The sequence below is a fragment of the Fundulus heteroclitus genome, chromosome 14 (genome assembly GCF_011125445.2).
Source record: "Fundulus heteroclitus isolate FHET01 chromosome 14, MU-UCD_Fhet_4.1, whole genome shotgun sequence".
NCBI classification, from domain to species: domain Eukaryota; kingdom Metazoa; phylum Chordata; class Actinopteri; order Cyprinodontiformes; family Fundulidae; genus Fundulus; species Fundulus heteroclitus.
The window spans coordinates 31,085,583-31,108,192 of record NC_046374.1 but is presented as its reverse complement, the minus strand read 5'-3'; the positions used below and the strand labels follow the sequence as shown (position 1 = coordinate 31,108,192).

The 22,610-nt window shown below is 39.5% G+C and overlaps 1 protein-coding gene across 1 annotated transcript; it reads left to right on the top strand.

The window, feature by feature from the left end:
* Positions 1–1,678: 1,678 nt before the first annotated feature.
* On the top strand, positions 1,679–19,821 carry LOC105915452 (FERM domain-containing protein 7). The gene is made up of 12 exons (XM_036146717.1): positions 1,679–2,084; positions 12,259–12,363; positions 12,437–12,479; positions 12,720–12,798; positions 13,079–13,176; positions 13,338–13,452; positions 13,651–13,798; positions 15,175–15,270; positions 16,639–16,802; positions 17,757–17,825; positions 18,107–18,182; positions 18,409–19,821. The coding sequence occupies exons 1-12, from the start codon at positions 1,956–1,958 to the stop codon at positions 19,624–19,626; spliced, it is 2,340 nt and encodes a 779-aa protein (XP_036002610.1). The 5' UTR covers positions 1,679–1,955; the 3' UTR covers positions 19,627–19,821.
* The last annotated feature ends 2,789 nt before the right edge of the window (positions 19,822–22,610 follow it).

Genomic DNA, 22,610 nt, shown 5'->3' with positions numbered 1-22,610 from the left:
AGATATGCAAAACCTGACGTTTTATGCCAGTTATGGTTTCTGGGATCTGGATAAAGAAGACAGAAAAATTGGGGATAATATAGCTCTATCTCTGCAGACAGTTCACCTTAGGTGAATATGACACAATCAAATGCAGGTTATGATTAATGACATCACTGACATACCCTTGTGGCTTTAAGCCAGCAGACGCTAAGTATAAAAACAAAATGTGTATAAATTGACCTGTTTAATATATGGCAAAGTAATGACACAACATAAAAACACCCTAATCTAAATCTACACTTCAGCCCTAAACTCCTAGTCAGGTTCCTAGAAAACAACGTTGGCTCAGTAGGACTTTACACGCAGTGAGTACTTCTGGTCTCAACGAGGTCAGTAATCGCATAAGGAAATGTCCCTGTGAGGTAACAAAACCATGTGTGCGTACAGACACACACTCTCATGGGCTCAAACATTAAGTACCCAATCGTCAACGCAGCTGCAGGCGGTATGAGGGAGCTGCACTACTGGCCTACTTTTGGACAGGTCAGTGCTCTGAAAGCATCCACCCACCATGAAATTCATATTATTCTTATGGAGGACACACACACACACACACTGTGGCCTCACATAGAGCTTTTCAGAGCCACAGATGTTCAGATGCTGCTGTAATAGTCAATGTGACGGAGTAATTTAACTGGGCTGTTGGTCAAAATTGTCTAGTTTCAGTGCTTTTTAGGTAGGATTTTCTTATCCTATGGTTGCTTTAAAGCAGCAGCACCTAACAGAGTAGTGAAATTACATTAAGATATCTAATTTTATCATATATTAAGTAATTTGCCCTAACCCGTTGGTTATGTTTTCTATTTGATTTACAAAATAATGACTTTAAACTGATGTGATTTAATAGTAAAAACAAAGAGAAAAATCTACATTTTAAAGCATGTGCTCTGAATCAGATCGTGCCTTAAGACAGACACATCCTTACAAATTAAATATAATTTTTTAAACAAATATTCAGCCAACACATGTAGAACAAGCTTTGAACATAAGATCACTTGTGTCTTGTTACATCAGTTTTAGCCAACTTAGCACTAATGTGTCGTTTTAAATTGAACAAAAATATGTTTGTGTTTAAAATATTAGCAAGATTTTAAAGTAGAAAAGGAAAAAAAAGCTACTGATAAGAAAACAAAAACATCAGAAGTGATAAAGAAAGAAGGTACATTACGCCTCACAGTTGAAATGTTTTTGGCGCTTAAATACATTTATTTGCCAAAAAAGTACAAAAGCTTGTAAGTTATTATGACAAATACATAGATATAAAGTAACAGAAATTAAAGCTATTCAATAGGCCAAAACATCCAAGCTTCTTAGTGAAGAAAAAATAAATAAATAATAGAACATGTGGTTACAATGAGCGAGTTTTCTGTAAATGTTTTTCCTCGAAGCAAAAAACTATCAAAGAAACATGAAGCTGATTTATTGGGCCTGAAAATCTGGCTTTAAGATACATTGTTCACTATTTACTTAGGAGCATAGATGTATTATTCTAAATAAATTTAGGTTTTAACAAAAATTTTAATTTTGCTTGTACACTTCTTACAGATTTTTTTTTATCTTTATGATTTCTAAAGTTCCTATTTTCTGTGTAAAGTTGGATCCGCAGAGCGCCTCGTGCGGCTCTCACAGGTGCTGAAGACATTTTGGGCTCTCTTCCTTCGGCAGCTCCTCAGACTCTGATCAGCGGCTCAGGGCGTCTGCCGCGTGCCATGACGCATCCGGAGAGCGCGCGCTCCATCAGCAGCACCAACTCCAGCCTGCGCCGCGGACCACCGGAGCAGCCGCGAGGATGAGGGCGGAGAGGAGCGCGTGAAGCTCTCTCTGTGCGCGCTTTGACTCTCATTAAGATGGATTTAAAGACGACTTACTGTTGCTGCTGTTTGTCCTGAGAAAGGCGGGGGCCTCAGAGGGCGATGGGGGACCAACACCGGCGGACACGAACTCTAGGAGGTCTCGCGACCAAGTCGCGGGTCTCCAAGGAGACCAAGCTCCGGCTGCGCGTGATCTTCCTGGACGACAGCGAGCGCACGTTCGAGGTGGAGGTAAACGCACACCTTTTCCTTTGAGCAAACCCTACAACTGATTGAAACATGACACACGCTGATGTTTAAACAGCTTAAACCGTCTGGATTTGTCACAATAAACATCATAAAGTTTATCCGTATATAAAAGCTGTTTCAGTCTCAACCCTACAATCATTGTTAATGCAGATTTACCAGATATACTGACACAGTTTAACCTGTATTGCATTTGTAAAAAATGTCCACACTTAGTAGTTTTTGTTATAATGTTTTTCCATATTTTTTTATATAAACAACATCAAGTTGATTAATGTTTTCCTAATGCTCAAACCTCAGGGCTGGTACTGGGCTGGATGAATACGTATTTAATGGCCCACCAGAGAAATCAGCATGCTCTAAATATGTGTTTGGTAAAAAAAAGGATGCAACAAGAGTGCACAAACTGGTTAAACATGGTGGTTAAGAAGCAAAACCATGAGACACACAATAATTGTACGTAATGCTGGGCTGGATTACCTACTAAAAGGTGCCAAAAGTTCCACTCCATGCAATACAAGCTGCTTTAAGATCATCCTTTCCTTCTGTGTTTATTACACCTTGTGATCAGCTGAAAGATCCCAAAATAGAGTAGAATCAGAATCAGCTAAAATCACCAAGTTTGTGCACACAAACAAGGAATTTCACTTTGGTTTCACTTTGGTCTCAGTTGAGACATTTTAACCATGAATATGTCAAAAGGGAAAAAACTATCTCTTTTGCTACTGGTTTTGTAACTAGCACTCTGTTGTGGGTCAAAGTCTTAACCAGGAGTGTCCAAACTTTTTGGCTCGTGAGCCGAAATGACCACTTGAGGGCCAAAAAAAAAAAAAAAAGAGCAAACAATTGCTGGGATTTTTTTTTTTTGGTTTTGTTTTACCTGCTCTACAGAATATGATCGTTTTAAATAAGCAAATTAGAGTATCTGTACTTTGCCAATTTTAATAATTGACATCCAATCAGATTTTAATGCACTGTATGATTATTAAAAGACAAATGTTTTGTGTTATACCCAACATTCAATTGTAACATCTTAACTCTAATTAAAAGTAAAACATGCTGGTTGGCCACAAAATCAGCACAGGGGCCGCAAATAACCCCCCCCCCCCCCCCCTTCGGGCCACACTTTGGACCGGCCTGGTCTAAACAGTGTGTTTCCTAGGTGTTGCTGGTTGTCTGCGGAGATATTAGCTGCCCCTTGTTCTGACCCTAAACCTGTACAAGTCCTGGATGGAGGGAAGGTCGGCACCATTGATCCTCTCTGAAGACCTAATAGTTTGCGACAGGTTGGACTTGTCCTGTTTTGTGAATTAGCCAAACAACACAGTGATGGAAATGGGCAAAACAGACGGAATAACGGTGGTTTAGAAGATGACCAGCAGCTGCTGTGAAAGGTTGTACTTCTTAAGTTGCCGCAGGAAGTACAGCCTCTGCTGAGCCTCAAACAGTGTCTGTGTGTGAGGACCGCGTCAGGTACCGAGAAAGGAAAGGATCTCCTACAATATGGAAGTTAACCACAGAAGACACAGTGTTGTTGTTGACGACAAAGAAAGGCAATGCGGGGGTTGTTCTCAGGAAGCGCGGTAGACTCTGGGTGGTTCTGACTGCACCAGTGGGACAACCAACCCACTGCCTGTCTGTACGGAGATTCATCGCCGTCCTGGTCAGGACCGTTGACAGGGGTACCGTCTGCAAACTTCAGGAGTTTGCCCAGAAAGGTTGGCTAAGGTGCAGGGAGAAGAGGACACACCCTGGCGCTGACGGTTCTTGAGCGGAAGAAGGTCCTCCTTTGCGTCACCTGTTGATGCCGGTCAGTCATGAAGACGGTGACCCACTGACGGGTGGAATCTGGTGCACTGAGCTGGGTGAGCTCCTGGTGGAGGATGTCTGGGTTGACTGCGTTGATGGCCGAGCTAAGATCCATAAACAGGTGGTCGAGGTTGTATTGGATAAAATGTAGTCCCAGCTGGACTACATATCTGCTGATCTGTTTGCACCGTAAGTACATTACAGGGGGTCCAACAAAGGGCTGTGATGTCCTTCAGATGAGACCAGTTGCTCAAAGGATTGTATAACCACAGACATCAGGGCTACAGGTCCGGTCATTTAAACCTGTTATGGTGCATTTCCTGAAGACCGTGATGACGGTGGAGCATTTAAAGCACAAGGGAACCTCACACAGGTCTAGAGTCTTGTTACGCTGAGACGGATCGGATGGTTTGGTGTGTTTCTGCCTTGAGATGTGGATGAGTTGGTGGAGGACATGAATTGCAGCTATTCAACCCTGTAGGGGAAACTGTTAAGGTCATCTGCCAGAAAAAGATTCTGCTCAGGGTGATGGGAGGATGGGTTCTTGTAGGTAATTATGTTTTTTAAATTATTCCCAACTGCAGCTGGGTTGTTAGCTAAGAAGGGTTTTTGTTACCTTCTCATAGTAGCTTCTTTTAGCTACTCTGATCTCTTTTGTCAGTTTGTTTCTGGCCTGCTTATACAGGGCCTGGTCTCCACTCCCATAAGCCATTTTCCTACACATCTTCCTCAGGTGTCAATTGAACTGTGGTTGACTGTTGTATGTGTGAAAGGTCTTGGTCTGCACACACAATGTCCTCACAAAAATTGATGTATTAACTGACAGTTTCAGCAACAATCCAATCTGCGGCGTCAGAGCAGGCCTGTAAAAATCTGCTTCCTTTCAGTCCGATCCACAAAAACCTTTCAATTTCTGCCTATAGGTAGAAATTAAATCAAGCAGACAGTGATCAGAATGCCTCAAAGTGGCCCTGGTGAAAGCACAATGTGAATCTTTAAAAATCTGTGTAATACTGGTCTAGGTAACAAACTGAAGTTAACTCAAAAATAACATGTGCCTGTAAAACGATTCTGAACTGTAAGGGGTAATATGGGATTGCAGACATCAGGTACAGCCACCCAGTGCAAAGACCTCAGGTTATCCTCCAATGTTCGTCTGATCTGACAAAGATGTCCATTGACATAACACCATGTTGATAATAACTAAGCTTGTATTTAAAGCACTGAAAGACCTTGGACGACCTACCTGCAGGGCGACCTGCTGTGTGGGAGTTTCCATTTGGGTTCAATCCCACGTGTCTTATGCAGGTGAATAATGGGATTTGTCAGCCATGTCTGTTTGGTTGAAACCATGTCTGCATGAGCTGAAAGCACACAGGGTCCTGGATCTTGGTGGACCAACTTGAACTAAGCGAAAGCACAAAGTGATCCATAATGTATTGTCCGCAGTATTGCATTTATTGTACAGTTATGATCTGAAACGGGCACCAGGTGTAGAGCATTTCTCAGAAACGGCGACTAAGTTAAATATTAGCTTAGCGATCCACAAAGCTAAATCGTCAAGTGTTTCTAGCTGAAACAGTAAATGTTGGGGAAAATGCAGACACTTCTTTTCTTTAACAGGCTAACAGGCTTCCTCAAGTGTCTTTGAGTGACAATTAATTTGGTAACATTTTCTTCGTGTTCTGATTTGGCATAAAACGTGCCATGTTCCCTCTCCATTTGTGTGTAAAGAAATAAACATCATTATAAGAATCTTAAGAGAAAACGCAGCCTTTTTTAAACACAACTGTACATGAAGTCCATCTTTCTTCAGATGTTTAAGAGACCAAACAGCCTCTTAACATGCAAGCAACAGAACAACGTGGTGCCCTTAGTTATCTTTATAGCACTCTGGTCAGCAGTGTCGCTCCCACAGCATGTATTCAGTCTCCATGGTAACCATCTGCTGTATCCGCAGATGGCTAGCAGTCCCCACCTCGTTACTGCTTTAGGTTTTTTTTTTTTACCGCTGATATGAACCATGGTATAAGGATATGCCAGTAGTTCTTTGACTGCACAGAATGATGAATTCAGAAAAGGTTGCTCTTGGGCAGAGTCATAAAACAAAAATACAGCCTCTTATTTGCAGGTGTAAATGATTTGTGTGTAAATCCATCCATCCATCCATCCATCCATCCATTTTCTAACACGTCTATCCCTTGTGGCGTCACGAGGGTTGCTGGTGCCTATCTCCAGCTGTCAAATGGCGAGAGGCGGTGTACACCCTGGACAGGTTGCCAGTCTATTTATTGTGTGTGTAAATCCAATAGTAAACAAACCTACCTGTTATATGCAGAATGAATATTAGCAAGAAAAAAATCACTGTGTAGGAGTAAATCAATGAATTACTTCCCCTACTGTTATTGCTACCTGATGGATGGTCAACTTCCCTCCCAATCAGGGGATAACGAGTAGCATCCCGTGTTTTATTTATGTATTTTTTTAACAACAGGGAGGCACCAGTGCAGTTTCAAAACCAGATTCTCTGACTGCGTATCTGTCTGCGTGTACAGCTTGCGTTGTTGTGTTTGCAAAGTGGCTCCATTTTCAACGGCCAAGCCTTGTGTCAGTGTTCCTGTTTGCCTCTGGGACATCAGTGGCGTCTTAACAATGGGAGGCAAGAGGGATGGGGGAAGACCAAATTACATAGTAAAAAAAGAGAAACTATGAAGAGAAGAATGGATGGATGGGCTGGAGCAAAAAATAAACTGGCAAATATAGTTTATCTGGTTAAAGGGGACGGTAATGAGAGCTACCCAACAAACACACGCTGCAGTATCCAAAATAGAAGTGGAGCTGCTTCTTCCTGTTTATTTCTAATTACTAGTTTGAATTTTAAGATTTGTAGGAGTACTGCTCCAACACTCCAAAGAGATGTTGTAATAATCTTCTTCAGCTCAAAAATCAGGTTTGTTATGCCAACGGTGGTTCTTCCAAAGACAGAAGCTCAGACATTTACTCGGTAGACGAGAGGAAATAGGTTTTCTCCTCTGACCCCGATCCTTCAACCTCCGGGGCAAAAACACAATTAATGAAAAGAAAAAAAAAGAAGACATGGATGTAAAGAGTGAACATGAACAAGCTATACTGCATGTAGGATGGGAGTTCCTTCTATGGGGGGCAGCTTGTTGTGGTTTCAGAAACTATATGTTATAAACAAACGAGATTTAAAAAAAAAAAGAGGGGGTTTCCCTGTATCTTTTCTTTAACCCTTAAAGCCTCCAACAGCTTATATATTATGTTGGACCTGATAAAGTTATTTCCCAAACATAAGATGCCCTGTTGTGACCCATTCATTCTTACCAAGTGCTCTACAATTTAAAGCAGAACGATGTCCATAACCATATATAATCCATATATACCACACTTAGTCAAGGGTTAACAAATAAAATATCTTGTTGTTCAAAAACTTAAAGCTATAGTTGGTAACCCTGTTCAGAAACACTTTTTGTTATGCTAAGTGAAATGTTCCTTCCATTCTGAGAGTAGTCAACTCATCATGTATTTAGAAACACTGACTAAGGATTGGTCCTGCCCACAAACCGTCTGTCCCTCCAGTTCCGAGGGGATCACCTTATCAATTGGTTGTCCCACACGCCAATCACTGTGACGTGCACACGTAACACCAGTCTGCATGCTCGTTCCTTGCTAGCTATCGTGTGCTGGCTGCGCATGCACACTTTTCCTGTTTATGTATCCAGTTAGCTTTGGTGTTAAGGTACTACCTGGAAAAATAGACAATGACGTAATGGAATACATTAAGTTCTGTGTGGGAAATGTGGCTATAGACCTACAGCCTGGCAGTGGTCAGTCTGCCCAAAAGGCAGCTGTAGCTACTAACATAGCTCACCACCGTCAGGGTGTGAATGTGCGTGTGAATGGGTGAATGACTAAACTGTAGTGTAAAGCGCTTAGGAGGTCGTCAAGACTAGTTAAAAGTGCTATACAAGTACAAGCCATTTGCCATTTACTATTTACCTACACATCTGGGTTTTCCCTTGACAGAAAGCCTGGATAACCAGTCGTGATGCTGCCTTCAGGACAGGCAAGAGCACCCTGTATAGTGCTACTCCGACTGACCTGAGACGAGGGATTTAAAAAACGCCAAGGTGAACTATAAGGGTGCATTCGCACCACCCCTGTTTGGTCCGCTTTAATCAGACTGGCTTTTTTGCTCAGAAAGTTTGGTTAGTTTGGGGAATTGGGAATGTCCTGTTGAACTCTGATGTGAGCCAAAAAAAGCGAGCTAGGGTCCGCCTCAGGGACCCAGAAACTGCCACTCTGGGTCCCTGAGCAAAACCCTTAAACCGAGATTGCTCCCCGGGCGCCGCACAGTGGCAGCCCACTGCTCCCCACTGGGATGGGTTAAGATGCAGAGAACAAATTTCGTTGGAATGAATGTTGCAATGACAATAAAGATGATTAATTTTATTGTTTGCTGCTGCCATCCTACAGAGTAGCATATAACAGTCTCCATGGTCCTGTCCCTCGTCCTCCGCTCATGCTGAGCCCCACTGTTGAGTTGTGCTTGTCCGGCACACTTGCCAAAGACAGCATTGCAATAACACGGCTAAAATCTCAAGACGTTATGTTTCGTTTACGTTTTCCCGGTTAAAGGAAGTGGTGCTGTGTTGCTGGCCAGCCTCTTTCCTTCTGTGTGTCTTGGTGCAGCGCCACCACAGGTGAGGGGTTGGATAGGTTGGTCAAAAGGTTTGGTTCATTTGATAAAGTGCAGTCTGAAATCAATCCGCACCAGAGTCTGCCGGACGATCGGGCGTAAAAACAACCTAAGAAGAGAATATATATGACCTGGGCACCAGCAGGAGGTGTAGCAGGGTATTAAAAACATGACTTAACTGGATCTTTGCTCGCTTTGAGACATCAATGCAACACTAATCTGCTCAAACCCTGGCCCCGCCCCTTTGCCACCCCTCTATAAGGATGTGCACTAGAATGGAGGGATGCCTAAGTTTGATAACTAACAAAGGTTATAAAACCAGATACCATTAGGAAAACGACCAACTTAGAACATCACCATAATAAAACAAGTACCCCTTTAAAGCAAAGTACTACACCAGCCAGCCTTATTTCTTAACTGCACTCCTCTTTGCCTTTAGGAGGGCAAAAAGAAACAAAAAAAATCCATTATCCTAGACCATTAAGTCATATTTACTGCACACAAAAGAGGAAAACATAACTTAACATTCTTTAGGATCTCTGCTTAAACTGCAGTAAGCCAACATGCACACAGTTCAATTCAGTCAAGTTTAGTAATCACAAGACCTCGAAGACGGGGCAAAAAACAAAAAAACAACATTGCAGATCTGTTTAGAAAATAGTTTTTCCATCTTCAGTCCAAACCTCAACTACATGTCTATACTTGTCCAAACGTATGCTGATTTATGACCAATTCTCCAACTTATTCTTTTTTCAACCCTCTTCACTGCCTCTGGTAGCTTATCTTATTGATTGTTTTTATTTGTTGAATTTCTTCACTTAAACAGTATCAGAGAGACTTTAATCTCAGAATATACTCTATATTCGTAATGTTTTTATTTTTGTAATATTACAAGTTCATTTTCGTATCCCTTTGGCTTCATTCTCCTGACTTTATTCTCGTTAAGAATAAAAATAATTATAAGAATCTAACCTGGCCCTATTACTCCAGGACTAAAATAGTTCTGCAAACTGTGACTATTTTGGAAATGTTCCCCCTTAATTGTCATAATATGACGTTTTTCTCATATTACCACTTTTGTGTTTTTTTTTAAACTTTATTCTACTATGACTTTTTTTCTCATATTAGTAATTTTATCTCTGTCTCTCATAGATAGATAGATAGATAGATAGAGAGAGAGAGAGAGAGAGAGAGAGAGAGAGAGAGAGAGAGAGAGAGAGAGAGAGAGAGAGAGAGAGAGAGAGAGAGAGAGAGATAGATAGATAGATAGATAGATAGATAGATAGATAGATAGATAGATAGATCTTTCTATCTGAATAATTTAAACATACACACAGGGAACATAGACGTTCACTATTTTCTGCCACATACAACATGGTGGTGACGTTGACGTGCAAACTTGCGCCCAATGAGGCGTCTACGTATATATGTGTGTGACTACAGCCTTCAACTACTATATTCTATGTATTAGTTTTATTCTTTGTAAAAATCACAACAAAACTTTATTTATAATCCTGATTTCCTCCCTTTCCCCCTCTGTTCCTAATCCTTTTGGACTCCATTCTGTCTCCTATTCTTCACCCCCTAGTTCCTAGAGGTTGGTAAAAGGTGTGCATTACCGCCACCATCTGGTTGGAGTGCGTTTTTTGATCATTTGTATATTGAGTATGTATGGAGGGAAAATTGTCTGTTTATTATTCCAACAAATAAAAAGTAATTTTTATCAAAATAAATATGTGTGATCAAAGAATGAAAAAATGAAAATATTGTTTAATCAAAATAGATATGTGTGATGAAAACAAAATTCGCTCTCTATGTACATTCATATACACATACTAGAAAAATCTATTTCTATCATCCTTTTGTATTATTTTTAATTAACTTGTGTTTGCTCCATGAGGTAAATTAATACATAATTTTTTTTTAAATTCTAGCCTGAATCCTTTTTCATGCTGATATTTCAGACATACCAAGATAACAAGTTCTACTGTTTCATGCTCCCCACGGTGGTCACAGCTACCCATATTATGCTTTTGTATTGTAAAAAGTATAATTAAGTGTAGTTATGATTAGGTCCTGCCTTTTTGATCCTATAAAGCCATAAAACCATCTTCCTGTTCAGACCACTGGGATTCTTACTTCAGATTCTAACACAATCTAAAGTAGTTTATTGTTGGAAATAGTAAAACGTCGCTGGAAGTTGGAAGCAAATAAAACACGGTTAATAAAAGATAATATATTTTCTGTTGGACCCAACATATTTCCATTTACTTTGGATAACCTGGATCTAAACTGTGCTGCTAAATTGCTAAATCGATGTTGCAGTCGTACTTAACATGAGAGTACTTGACCGTACACAGAACAGCAAATGTTCTACGGATGATTTCCCGTCGTACACTTGATGTAACTCGGTTCCTCCGCTGTCACTAACTGCCTCCAGGACGGTCATTTGTTTCCAGTAATCATCACTTTGTCCTCTGATCTCTCTATAATCGGCAGCAACTGCTCCGTCCCTCCTCCTCTTACTCCTCCTCTGTGACGAGTTAATGAGGGTCTCCTGGTGACCCACGCCGATGTGTTAAACACCAGGGAGAGGCCAGCCAACGCTAAAATAAGCCTCTGCGTGTAACGCTGTGTAATTAGAGAGATGGGAGAGGAAGAGGGACAGATGTGCAGATGTAACACGAGGGAAACAAATGTTTTAAAGATGTTCAGCGGAACTGTGAACAGTGTTTTTTGGGTGAAAAGATGTCTTAACCGCCTAAACCACCCAGGCTAAAGTCATGGTAATGTTGATCTCTAAAATCTCATTGGAACTGGACCTGCACAAATTATTGATTTACAGTTCATGTAATATACATTTTTGCAGTACTCTTTATTTGAATCTCTTTGTGTTTTATCCATACACCGGATCACAGATTTCTGGGTTTAAACGCATGAATGGCGGTGTGTACATCACATTGAGGACAATTCTGGTAAATTGCAATTAATATTATTGCAGTATTTGAAACTAATGAATGCGTTTGCATCTTTTTTCTAAAGTAGTGATGTATTCAGAATTAATATACTTCCAACATAGAGGGTCAAAATAAAGTTCAGTACTATGAAACACTTAACATCTTCTCCTGAGCTAACCTACAGAAGTATTACTATAATATAAAAATGTAATGTAATTTCATAGTGTGGAATTTCATGATGGAAATTATAATCCATGTTGTCGCTCTTTTTTGCAATAAAAAACGTATATATATATATATATATATATATATATTAATTCTTTACCTTTTAAAACACATCCCGTGTATCAATAGAGGATGGAAACCTCAGTTTTGCTACCCTTTTCATGTTTTTAAACGTTTAGCACGTATTACACCTTATCCCAGCAGTAAATGTGCAATTTTTTGTTAAAAATATGAAGAACAGGAAAAAAAGTGCATTAGAAACCAGAATAATTCTTGTTAACTGAAGCAGTTATACAAAGTCTCAAAATTAAGGCCCGGTAATTAAAGTAACTAAGCGTTTGTATTTTTTTGCCTTCTGATTAAAGACATCTCAATTATAGAAGCCCCACTTATCCCCTCTCTCTCTAACACCCATTTTAATTTCTGCTCTTTTTTTTTCTTTTTACAGCAAAACGTTTTAGGTGGAGACTTCTTCAACAAAGTTTGCGGTCATCTTAAACTGCTGGAGAAGGAGTACTTTGGACTGGAGTTCAGACACCACAGTGGCCATTACGTAAGAAACAAGCAGTAAGACAGACGTGGACTTTTTACATGCTGCTGCATCTCTGAACATGTCTCTGTTGCAGGTTTGGTTGGAACTTCTTAAGCCCCTAGTCAAACAGATTAAATGTAAGTCGTTTTCTCCCGTTTAAGACCAAACACCTAAAGGTGTTCGTTGGAGCTATTCTGAGACTGCTTTGACGTAAATAAAATTAACTAAAAATCCAGTTTCTATTCACATAATACAAGTGGACTTTTAACAGACATTAAATGTTTATGAATAGATTGTTTAGTTCACATTATTGTTGCTTATTGTTCTGTTAAAACAAACTTAAAAAAAAAAAAATCTAACCTTCTTCTGTTTCTCAGACACCAATGACTTATTCTTTAGGTTTATAGTCAAGTTCTTCCCACCAGACCCGGGGCAACTAAAGAGAGGCCTTACAAGGTAAAATTTTATCAGATAAGACATCAGTAATACAAATATCTAAAATGTGTTATAACCGAGCCCAAAGCCTTAATGTGGTCCCCATAAAACCATAATAAACCCTCTCACCTATGCTATGAGCCTGACCTGGAAATGAGCCCCATGATAAAACTGCTTAGGAACATTAAACTGTAACCTCTTATATTTTATGTTAGCTAGCATTTTATAAATAACATCAGCTCTCAAAGTGAACAAACTCAAAACGCACCTCCCATCCTGGTTAACTGCTCTGTATGTGCAGGTATCTTTTTGCCTTACAGATAAAGCAGGACTTGTCTAACGGCAGTCTAACGTGCAACGACAACAGCGCCGCCCTGCTGGTATCACACATACTACAGTGTAAGTACGCCAGACACAGCTTCACATCTGAAGCTAACTTTAGTTGTTTGTTATTTTCTAAGATAGATTTGATAATAATTCTGGAGGCTTTGAATGGATTTAGTCAACAAATGATGAAAAACAGACGAAGAAAGAAATGCGCACGTCTCTGTGTCTTATAGCTGAGATAGGGGACTATGACGAGGAGCTGGACTATCAGCACTTGGAGATGAAGCACTATGTCCCTAACCAGGAGTATCTGGACCACAAAATAATCAAGCTTCACAAAAGACACAGGTATAAAGAGACATGATCTGTGCACACAGAGACAGCTGTTGTTTCCTAATCCTATTTCCATGGACAAAAAAATCCATGCATAATATGGATATTACATGTCTATAATACCACTGTAAGTTATTTGAATTTAGCTTTTAATATTTATTAACTCCTAATGCTGTGTGTTTAGTAGGTTTTTTTTACCGTCTCTGTCCTTAGAGGAGTCTCTCCAGCAGACTCGGACGTCCAGCTGCTGGAGGTGGCGAGGAAGCTTGACATGTACGGCATCAGGCCTCACTCGGCCAGCGACGGCGAGGGAATGAGGATCAACCTGGCCGTCACGCACTCCGGAGTGTTGGTCTTTCAGGCATGTGCTTCATGGTTTTTAAATGAAAACTGGCAACATGTTCACATAGAGCTTCCCACCAGGGATTATTATTTTTTTATTGAGAGTAATTTATTGAATATCTTGAGACCTTATATTATAAAAAACAGATTACAGAGACTGGCAGGTATTTAGTGCCACCAACAGGTCACCCTTTGCTCTTTGGCACAGACATGAACTTAAATAAAATGAATGAATACCAGTAAAACACAAGGCTTTAAAAAATGTTTACACACTTTTTCAGATTCTATTGAACTATTTAGGGTATTTCCTATATAGTTAAATAGCTTTATTTATTCTGAGATTAAAGTGAACTCAGATGGACTCTATTTACTAACTAGAAAAAGCTATTCCTGTGTAACAGCGAGTGAGAATGCTAATCTGCAGAATGATTTGAGCAGAAAATGCAGAAGGTCCCTGCAGAAGACAAAAAGTAGCTGAAAAGCATTGCAATCAGATTTGAATAATTTGTAAAAATTGCAGAATTTGAAAAATTTGAAAAAATTGAATTAGAAGAAATAGAAGAATGTGAAGAATTTGAAAAATTTGAAGGAATGTGAAGGATTTGAAAAAATGTAAAGGAATTTGAAAAAGTTAAAGAATTAATTTTTTTGAAGAATTTGAAAAAAAAAAAGAAATTGAAAAATTTGAAGAATTAGAAGAATTGGAAGAATTTGAAGAATTGTGAAGAATTTGAATGATTTTTTATCAATTTGCATTGATTTCAATGGGAACAGCCAAAAAAAAAATAAAAATAAAAAAAAAAATCGCACAAAAAGTGAAATATTTTAAAAAGAGTAAAAGTTAGCATTACCATGAGGCAGGCATGCCGAACGAGCCGAACGTTTTGATACCAAAATTGTTGAAATCGGTTGGAGTATGCGGGAGTAGTTAGATGCCTACGGAATAATAATAATAAAGAAAAACAGGAAAACAATCAGTGAGAATGCTGTATAGCATTCTCATTGATTAAGTGACTTTCAAAAGCAGTTGGTGGCGCTGTATTTTATTTCAGGATATAATCAAAATCCTGGGCTTAATATATATGCATGCCACACTTTTCAGATTTTTATTTGTAGAACATTTTCAAAAAAACATTTATCATTTTCTCCCCTCCCACACTTAAAAATTATGCCCTTGTTTGTGTTGCTTAAGCACACAAACACAAAAATAAATCAAAACCCTGGTAGTTTATAGAGGTTTGTAGCACAAAATGTGAACGTGATTCAGAGGCATGCATATTTTTTGCTATTCACTGCATGTCTTCATATTACATTGGAACACCTTTCATATTAAACTGATGTCATGTAGTTATGGAGATATTTATTCACTTTAGGAGTTTTATCTTTTTTTTCCAGGGAAACACCAAAATCAACACGTTCAGCTGGGCAAAGATCCGCAAACTGAGCTTCAAACGCAAACATTTCCTCATTAAACTTTACGATCAAGTTGGGGTAAGAAATCTTTGTCATCTTATTTTTCTATTACTCCTCAGAATATTGACAAAACATTTTTTTTGACTGTAGGTCTTTACAGGAACAGCAGAACACTGTGATAATCACTTAAAAAGAAAGAATGGTCCTTTGAAGGTAACATGGTGGATTTATAGACCACAGACTTGTAATTTATTTTCATTTTCAGGGAGATGGCTCGTCTGAAACTGGCGACCAATGACGAAATTAATGGTTAAAATATTATTGAAAATTGTATTTACTTCTGTAACTCCATCTCTAGGTGAAACAAATTGTACAGATTATCTTCACACGAATGTTTTCAAGCCTTTATGCCCCAATAAAAACAAAAAATAAATAAAAATTCAGATAAATAGCACTACCTGAACAGAGTGATTTTGATTGTGGTTGGAGTCAGTAATACGTTGTTTGCCAAACGCCCCCAACAAAGACATAAGAACAAAATATTTTTAGGATTATTTATTTCTTTTTTTTTCATATTTTTAATAATCGCTAGGATTAATCATTCATTCTGACAACACTGTCTGCTGTATACAGACAACCATATAAGGGTAATTGTTATAACAGGGCAATGCACTCATTTTCATGTGCAGCTTTGTTATCTTACATCTGTTGCCCTCATCGGTTCCTGCAGCTACGCTTGGATGTTCATTTGTATTCCAATAATAATAAGTCAAAGGTTACTGATAAATGTCTCTGAAGTTTGACTTTTCGCACCAATACTTATAGACAACCAGACATCAGATTTCTTGATCCATGAAACTCATGTTGATGCTCAGTATTGATTTACTATATGCATCTTTAATGTTCATATTGTACTAAATAGTTTGTTTTCAATGCATATATATGTCAATATATGTGCATTTCTTTTCAATAACAACATCATACTATACAATTATACTACTCTAGTACTTTAAGTAGTTTTATATCCAGGACTTTTATAACTTTACTTGAGGAAAAGGTTGGAGTTGATACTTCTTCTTACACAGAAGTATTTTTAAACCCTAGTATCTATACTTCTACTTCACTAATAGAAGTGAATACTTTTGACACCTCTGGCCTCTCAGACGTCTGTACCCGACATGTAGGGCAGCTGAATATTTCACCACCACATGAACAATACAACGTCTATCAAAGTACCAAGTGCCGGCAGCACTGCCCTTTGCACACGCAAACATGCATCAACATTCGTTGAGACAGTTTTAAATTTGAAATACACCTCCACATCAGCCACCACAGGCTTACTTCTTGATCAGATGGTGTTGATTTGGAGGGATTTCAGGTTAAAAAAACTGGCTGCAATGTTTGGTTCATCAGCCTAAAACGGGTTTTTGTTCCCCGTCCATCCAGGCATCATGCAAGGATACTCTGGAGTTTGCCATGGCGAGCCGCGACGTTTGTAAATCGTTCTGGAAGATGTGCGTGGAGTATCACGCTTTCTTCAAGCTGGCCGAGGAACCGGAGCCCATTCACAAAACGCTCCTCTCCTGCAAAGGCTCCAGGTTCAGATACAGGTAGAAGACACAGAGGCATGCAGTGATTGAAGTGTAAAGGCAAGGAAGGATCCTGTTAATCCTAAATGCTAGAACAGAGCTCTGCTGTATTTTGAAGACACTGACAGAATTGCTGATGTCAGGATTAAACATTTAAGTGACAAGTAAATAAAAAAAAGGTTTTTGAAGTCACATGAGTCACGGAACCACCTGTTCTTCCTGCCAGCTGTTGTCCGCCAGTCACTTTTATAGCACTATCTATAGCACTCATTTTACATATTAATACTTCTGTTTTTTAAATATACATTTTTATGGTGTTTTTTTATTTAAAATTATTATTAATCCCATCATTTACCAATTTTAAACCCTAATAAAAAATAAAAATTAAAGTTGTTCCCCCCCTCAGAAAAATAAAACACGTTAAGTAATTTTCTTTTCCATTTTTTTAATTTGGGTTTGGATCTGAGCCTAGGAATGTCCAAAATATATATATTTTTTCCTTTTGATATTTGTGTAAATTTGTTAAAAGATGCTAAATTTAGAGTTTTGTTCATGAATAAAATGTCTTGACTTCTGGAGAAGAAAAAAAACTGGGATTATTAACTATTGTGATGGGCTGGCGACCAGGTGGATCCTGCTTGTGGATATGGATGATGGATGGATAATTATTAACTAATATTAGAGCCAGATTGAAATCAGAGACTATTCAGGAAAAATATTTTGATTAAGAATCAATTGCATAAGAATTGTTGAAGGAACAAACACAGATTTCCCAATTTAGTTTAAGAAGCAGATGAAAAATTTGAAGAAAAAAAAATCTTGAAACAGGGGAATTTATCCCAAAATAAAAAACCTGGCCATATCTTATACTACCTGCATCAATCCAGGTAAAGTTAGACAAAATGTCTAGGGACATTGAAGAGCTAAATGTAAATTTGTATAATTGATGACGATTAAATGTCATTGTTTTGTCAGCGGGAGAACTCAGAAACAGCTGCTGGAATGTATGGGATCAGGAGATAAGAAGCCTTCACACTATGAAAGGTAAGAATCATGTGTTTTATTATATATTTCTCACTGAATTCAAATTTCAGTGACCCTTCTCATTAATGGAAAATCTTTCAAAATTGGAGAAAATAAATATATTTGTTTTTTAATTTTTAAAGAGAATTTGTAAAAGAAATGTACTTGTTTTGCTCACTTTATTATATTGTTGCTTAAGAACGTGAACAGGCAAGCCTTTCAATACATACGGGAATATATGGCTAAGAAGGGATTTGTGTCATCCCTGAAATGTGGTCTTTTGTTTCTTTTTGTGTGCTGAGGACCTACGGTCAGTCAGACTACGACCCCAGACAGTGTCGGTCGTCTCCTGATCTCCTCACTGACGTTTCCAAAGAGGTAACCTGACTTTAATCTTTATTTCACCAAACATTTATAACAAGATGAGCTGCACCTTTAACAGTACAATGAAGAAGAACGAGTAGACGTTAAAGAAAGAAACATGTTATCCTAGGATTTAATTACTTCCTTTAAGGCTTTGAGCATGTGACGCCTTGTAGTCTAGACCTCTGTGTGTAAACTGCAACAGTATAACTGATAATAAACGAGGGTTTTTCCCCTCCAGTTATACGAACAGACCCGCCCGCTTCCTCGGACCAGTCGTGCTCTGGCGGTTCACAGTCAGGATGAGATGGACGTACGCCGCCGAGGACTAAATAACGCGGACCTCGGCGAAGGAGGGGCTAAGCGCAGCCAATCGTCCAGCGAGGTCAATCAACGGCCACACTCCCTCGCTCAAGTCACCCCCCTCTCTCCGTGGCTCCACCAGTCGACCCCCTCGCCAAAGTTCAGATCCTCCTCTGTGTCTCTGACGGAGGACGTGAGGGCGGGACGGAACGGGGCGCAGCGACAAGCCCAGAGGCTGGCGGGGGTCTATGGCAATCGCTCGAGACGCCGGCCCAACCCGCAGCCGCACCCAGATGCTGCTCAGCAGCTGGTTCTTCTCTACCCCAACAGCCCCGCCTACCAGTACCACCCTGTCCTCCCGTCGTTTCCATTCGCCGCCCCCTCTCCTCTAAACCGACACCCCTACCTGTCAGATTACGTCACCATTTCCTCTCTGGAGCGTTTCCCCCATGTAAGGAGGCAGGAGTACGTGCCGATAGATGGCCTTTCGCGACCCGCTTTCTACCCCTTAGCCCATGATTCGCCGTCCATCTCACCGATCAGGAGGAACTTTCGCCCCTGTGGTTCAGGGGGCTTGGGACTGGCAAGGGTCTACCAAACGGGAAGCAATGGAGGGAGGCTATTGGGCGTTGGACACACAGAGGCGGGGCATTACAGTGACGACTCCAGCTTCTTGCCTGGGCTACCTCGCCGTGTGGCCAGCCAACCAGATGTGAAGTTCCATCTATCCAGAAGCGCAAACCCGGCCTTCAACCCCGCCTCTGAGTTTAGACCCCTCGGCTACTACCCTCACCTGACGAGGCCCTCCAGACCCACCTATCTCCCGCTTAACTCCTCCCCTCTGCCTGAGCGGCCCGCCTCTATGTGCATGATCGGCGGCGCCGCCGGCAGCTACAGTGACTCCGACCCGGAGGTTTTCTACCCGTATTACTGCCCACCTCGTCAGCTGGGCAAGGTGGTGGGGTCCGCCGGCTTGGCCAGGATGCGGTTTTCCTCCGGAAGTCTTCAGCTGGACGAAGAGGACGAGGGGGAGGAGGAAGAGCAGGAGAGGACGGGCGTCGCTAGAACAGAGTCCAAGGTTGAACAGGACAAGAAGGAAACCAGCGAGGGAGGGAAGGCGAAAGGAGCGGCAAAGATTACTCAAGTCACTCTATGAAGGCTTTTTACTCTCTAAAGGTTGACTGTGAGATCACAGTGAAGTCCCGCAGGTTGCATTTCAAAAGACGTCAACTGTGGGTCGTTAGGAGGACCATAAATGTTATAAAAGCTTAGGTGGATACAAAATGCATTGTTGCCTTGTTTTAATGTTTCTTAGAAGTGACTGATGTTTGGTAACTGTATAATTCAGTGAAGGCTGATTTTCTTTGTTTACATCAATGTGAATTACAACTGTGACGAATCTTGCTTCTAAGTGTGGTCTTATATTTCAGTCTAAGGTCAGCCTGTATTGGTTGAAGAAGTTAGGAATTTTAGGACCTCAAATACCCCCAACCCTTCAAATACTTAATACCTCAGACATGGGGTGCTCCTGCAGCTTTTTCCCCCATTTAGTCACGTTACAATTACAACCCTGTAAATCAATACGCTGGAATACTTTGGGGCATTTCTCTCCCAGCTTTGCACTTCTAGAAACTGAAATCTTTGTCGATTCCTTTTAACATAATAGCCCAGGTAAACACAGTCGGGTCGCCACAGATTGTGACCTGGATTTAAGTCTGGACTTTGACTAGGCCATCCTATCATGAATATATTTATCTTAATAATTATATTGTAGCCCCTGCTGCATGTTTAGGGTCTTAGTCCTGGTGGAAGGGGAACCTCTGCCCAGTCTCAAGTCTTTTACAGCCCGTAGCAGGTTATTCTCAGATCGCCCAGTATTTAGCTCTGTCTTAACATCAACTGATTGGCTTCAATCGACCTACAGAAGAAAAATATCCCCACAGCAGTATTTAAATATGGTGTTTTGTGTCTGGAAATAAGTGCTTTTCAACTTTTTTTTTTCCATTTTGGATCAAATGGGAGGCACCTTTCCATGATGAAAATGTTTTTATGGAATACCTTCCTAAATGGCCTTTTGGTCTCATAAGTTTCTTTTGCATTTGGGTTTACTAAACTCTCTAAATAATGTGCGAAATCCAGAGAAAGCTTCAAGCAAAGCATGTTTTCCACCTATGCTACAACACATTCAACAAGCAGGCAACTGTGATGGTTTGTTCTCTTTCTGAATGGAAAAGTTTTACAGTATTGATCTCCATGTCTTAAACATTCTTATAAGCAATTTTTGCAAAACGTTAGGAAGTTCTTACTTTGAAGTTCCTTCATGTAACACAAGGCTCCTGCAAACTTAACCCTTGAAACATCACAATTGTGACAAAATAAATGTAGACAGAAATTACTAAGGACAGATTGTACTAGTGTCAAAGATCAGCGTTCATTTGATCTTTAGGTTCTCAGTTGGCATTAAATTAATGAATCCAAGTCAACAAGTGGTTTTTATGCTCCAAGTGAACAATTTTCCATCAACAGCATTACTGTGAACCCAAGTGATATTGAATATTTTCTAACATAATTTCTGTCCCAAAAACTGATGGGTATCGGCTATTAAAATAAGGCAATAAAATATATTTACATGAACCACCTACTACCTTGGCAGTTTAAGGCATCCAAAAAGAGGTAAAACACAGTTTTTTCCCCCCAATCAGGTTTAAATATTTATTCATAAAACTCTAAAGTCCAGCTACAAAAAAAAACTATGTTAATGTAAAATCTTACATCTGAAATTTTACAATTCCCCCTTTAACAAGCATTGTTAAATCCCTTATGATGCATATATACGTATATAAAAAGAAGCAAATTTACAGAGACCGAGCCTTATAGTGTCTTTGGTACAAACAGTCAGTAATACGTTTAATTACAGTTCCCAGCACTATCCTCGGGGAAAATGATAAATATTTAACACAACGAATAGTGTATAACTTTCTGACAACATTTCTCAACAGCGATTATCCACACTGAAAGTCTGACTTTGGAAGACATTTCTTTCTAAATAACCTCCTGAATAAGACAAATCAAAAAAGCTTTCACAGTAAAATAATTGTACACAACCTAAAGCAAACACAAAAGAACTAAGCAAAAATAAGCCAAAAATATATATATATGTAAGAAAAAAACAAATCGGGATTTGTACCTACACAGTTTTACTTCATTTACAGTAATACAAATTTACTAGTTAGCTTAAGAGGCTAATTAAGCTACTTAGCAATCTGTAGCAAGCCACTAGCTGCCTAGCTCGGCTAGTTTTAGTTGGCTTCACTCATAACCCTGATCGGTTGTCAAATATGGCTCTCCCTGAAAAAAAAAACCTGGACATAAAACTGTCTCAAAAATTCTAAAATATTTTAGCAGAACAAGCCTAGTTTGTTTTTGTGCATTTAGCTTTAATATCTTTGTTTTCTTTCTTCATTTTTGGACAGTTTCTGTTGTAAGCCATAGGATCAAATTGACCAAATATATTGAAACAATATTGTTTTGGAATGTTTTAAAACATCAAGAGTTTTCACTTTGTCTACATTAGCCCATTTACCAGATAGCTTGAGAGGCTACATTAGCTAGCTAGCATTCTGCTAGCTGCCTAGCTCAGCTAGTTTCCATTAGCTCTCAAAAATGATTGGATTTTTAACCCTGATGAATTTTTAAATTGGACTCTCCCTGGGAAAAGATGAACATAAAACTCACAAATTTCAAAATGTTTAGGACAGCTTGAATGGCAAACGGCTAATTTAGGACATATTTTGATCTTCGTTGTGAAAACTGAGGTTAATAACATGGGTTATTCTGACCTTGACTGAGTTTTAGTTTAGGGAACTGCAATTAAACAGCATTACTGAGAACTCAAGACAAATGTATTGGCATAAGATCTGTCCCAAGTGCTACTGAACAAACATACAGACATTTACAAACTTAAAGCAAGTCAGGAAAACAAAAAGGCTACTGCTACTGAAGGACAAGAACCGTCTTCTGTGTTGTATTTCTACTTTTGTTGAAAAAGGAATTGATGAAAAAAGGGAAAGTCTTGCTAGAAAATGATTTAAAAAAAAATGTAAGGCACATGATGGTATTTTCATAAATCTGCATATTTCT

Coding starts and splice junctions, on each gene's coding strand:
- LOC105915452 (XM_036146717.1), top strand. CDS start 1,956: ATGGGGGACCAACACCGGCGGACACGAACTCTAGGAGGTCTCGCGACC. Junction 16,803..17,756: donor GGCTCCAGGTTCAGATACAG/GTAGAAGACACA, acceptor TTGTTTTGTCAG/CGGGAGAACTCAGAAACAGC. Junction 17,826..18,106: donor AAGCCTTCACACTATGAAAG/GTAAGAATCATG, acceptor TTGTGTGCTGAG/GACCTACGGTCAGTCAGACT.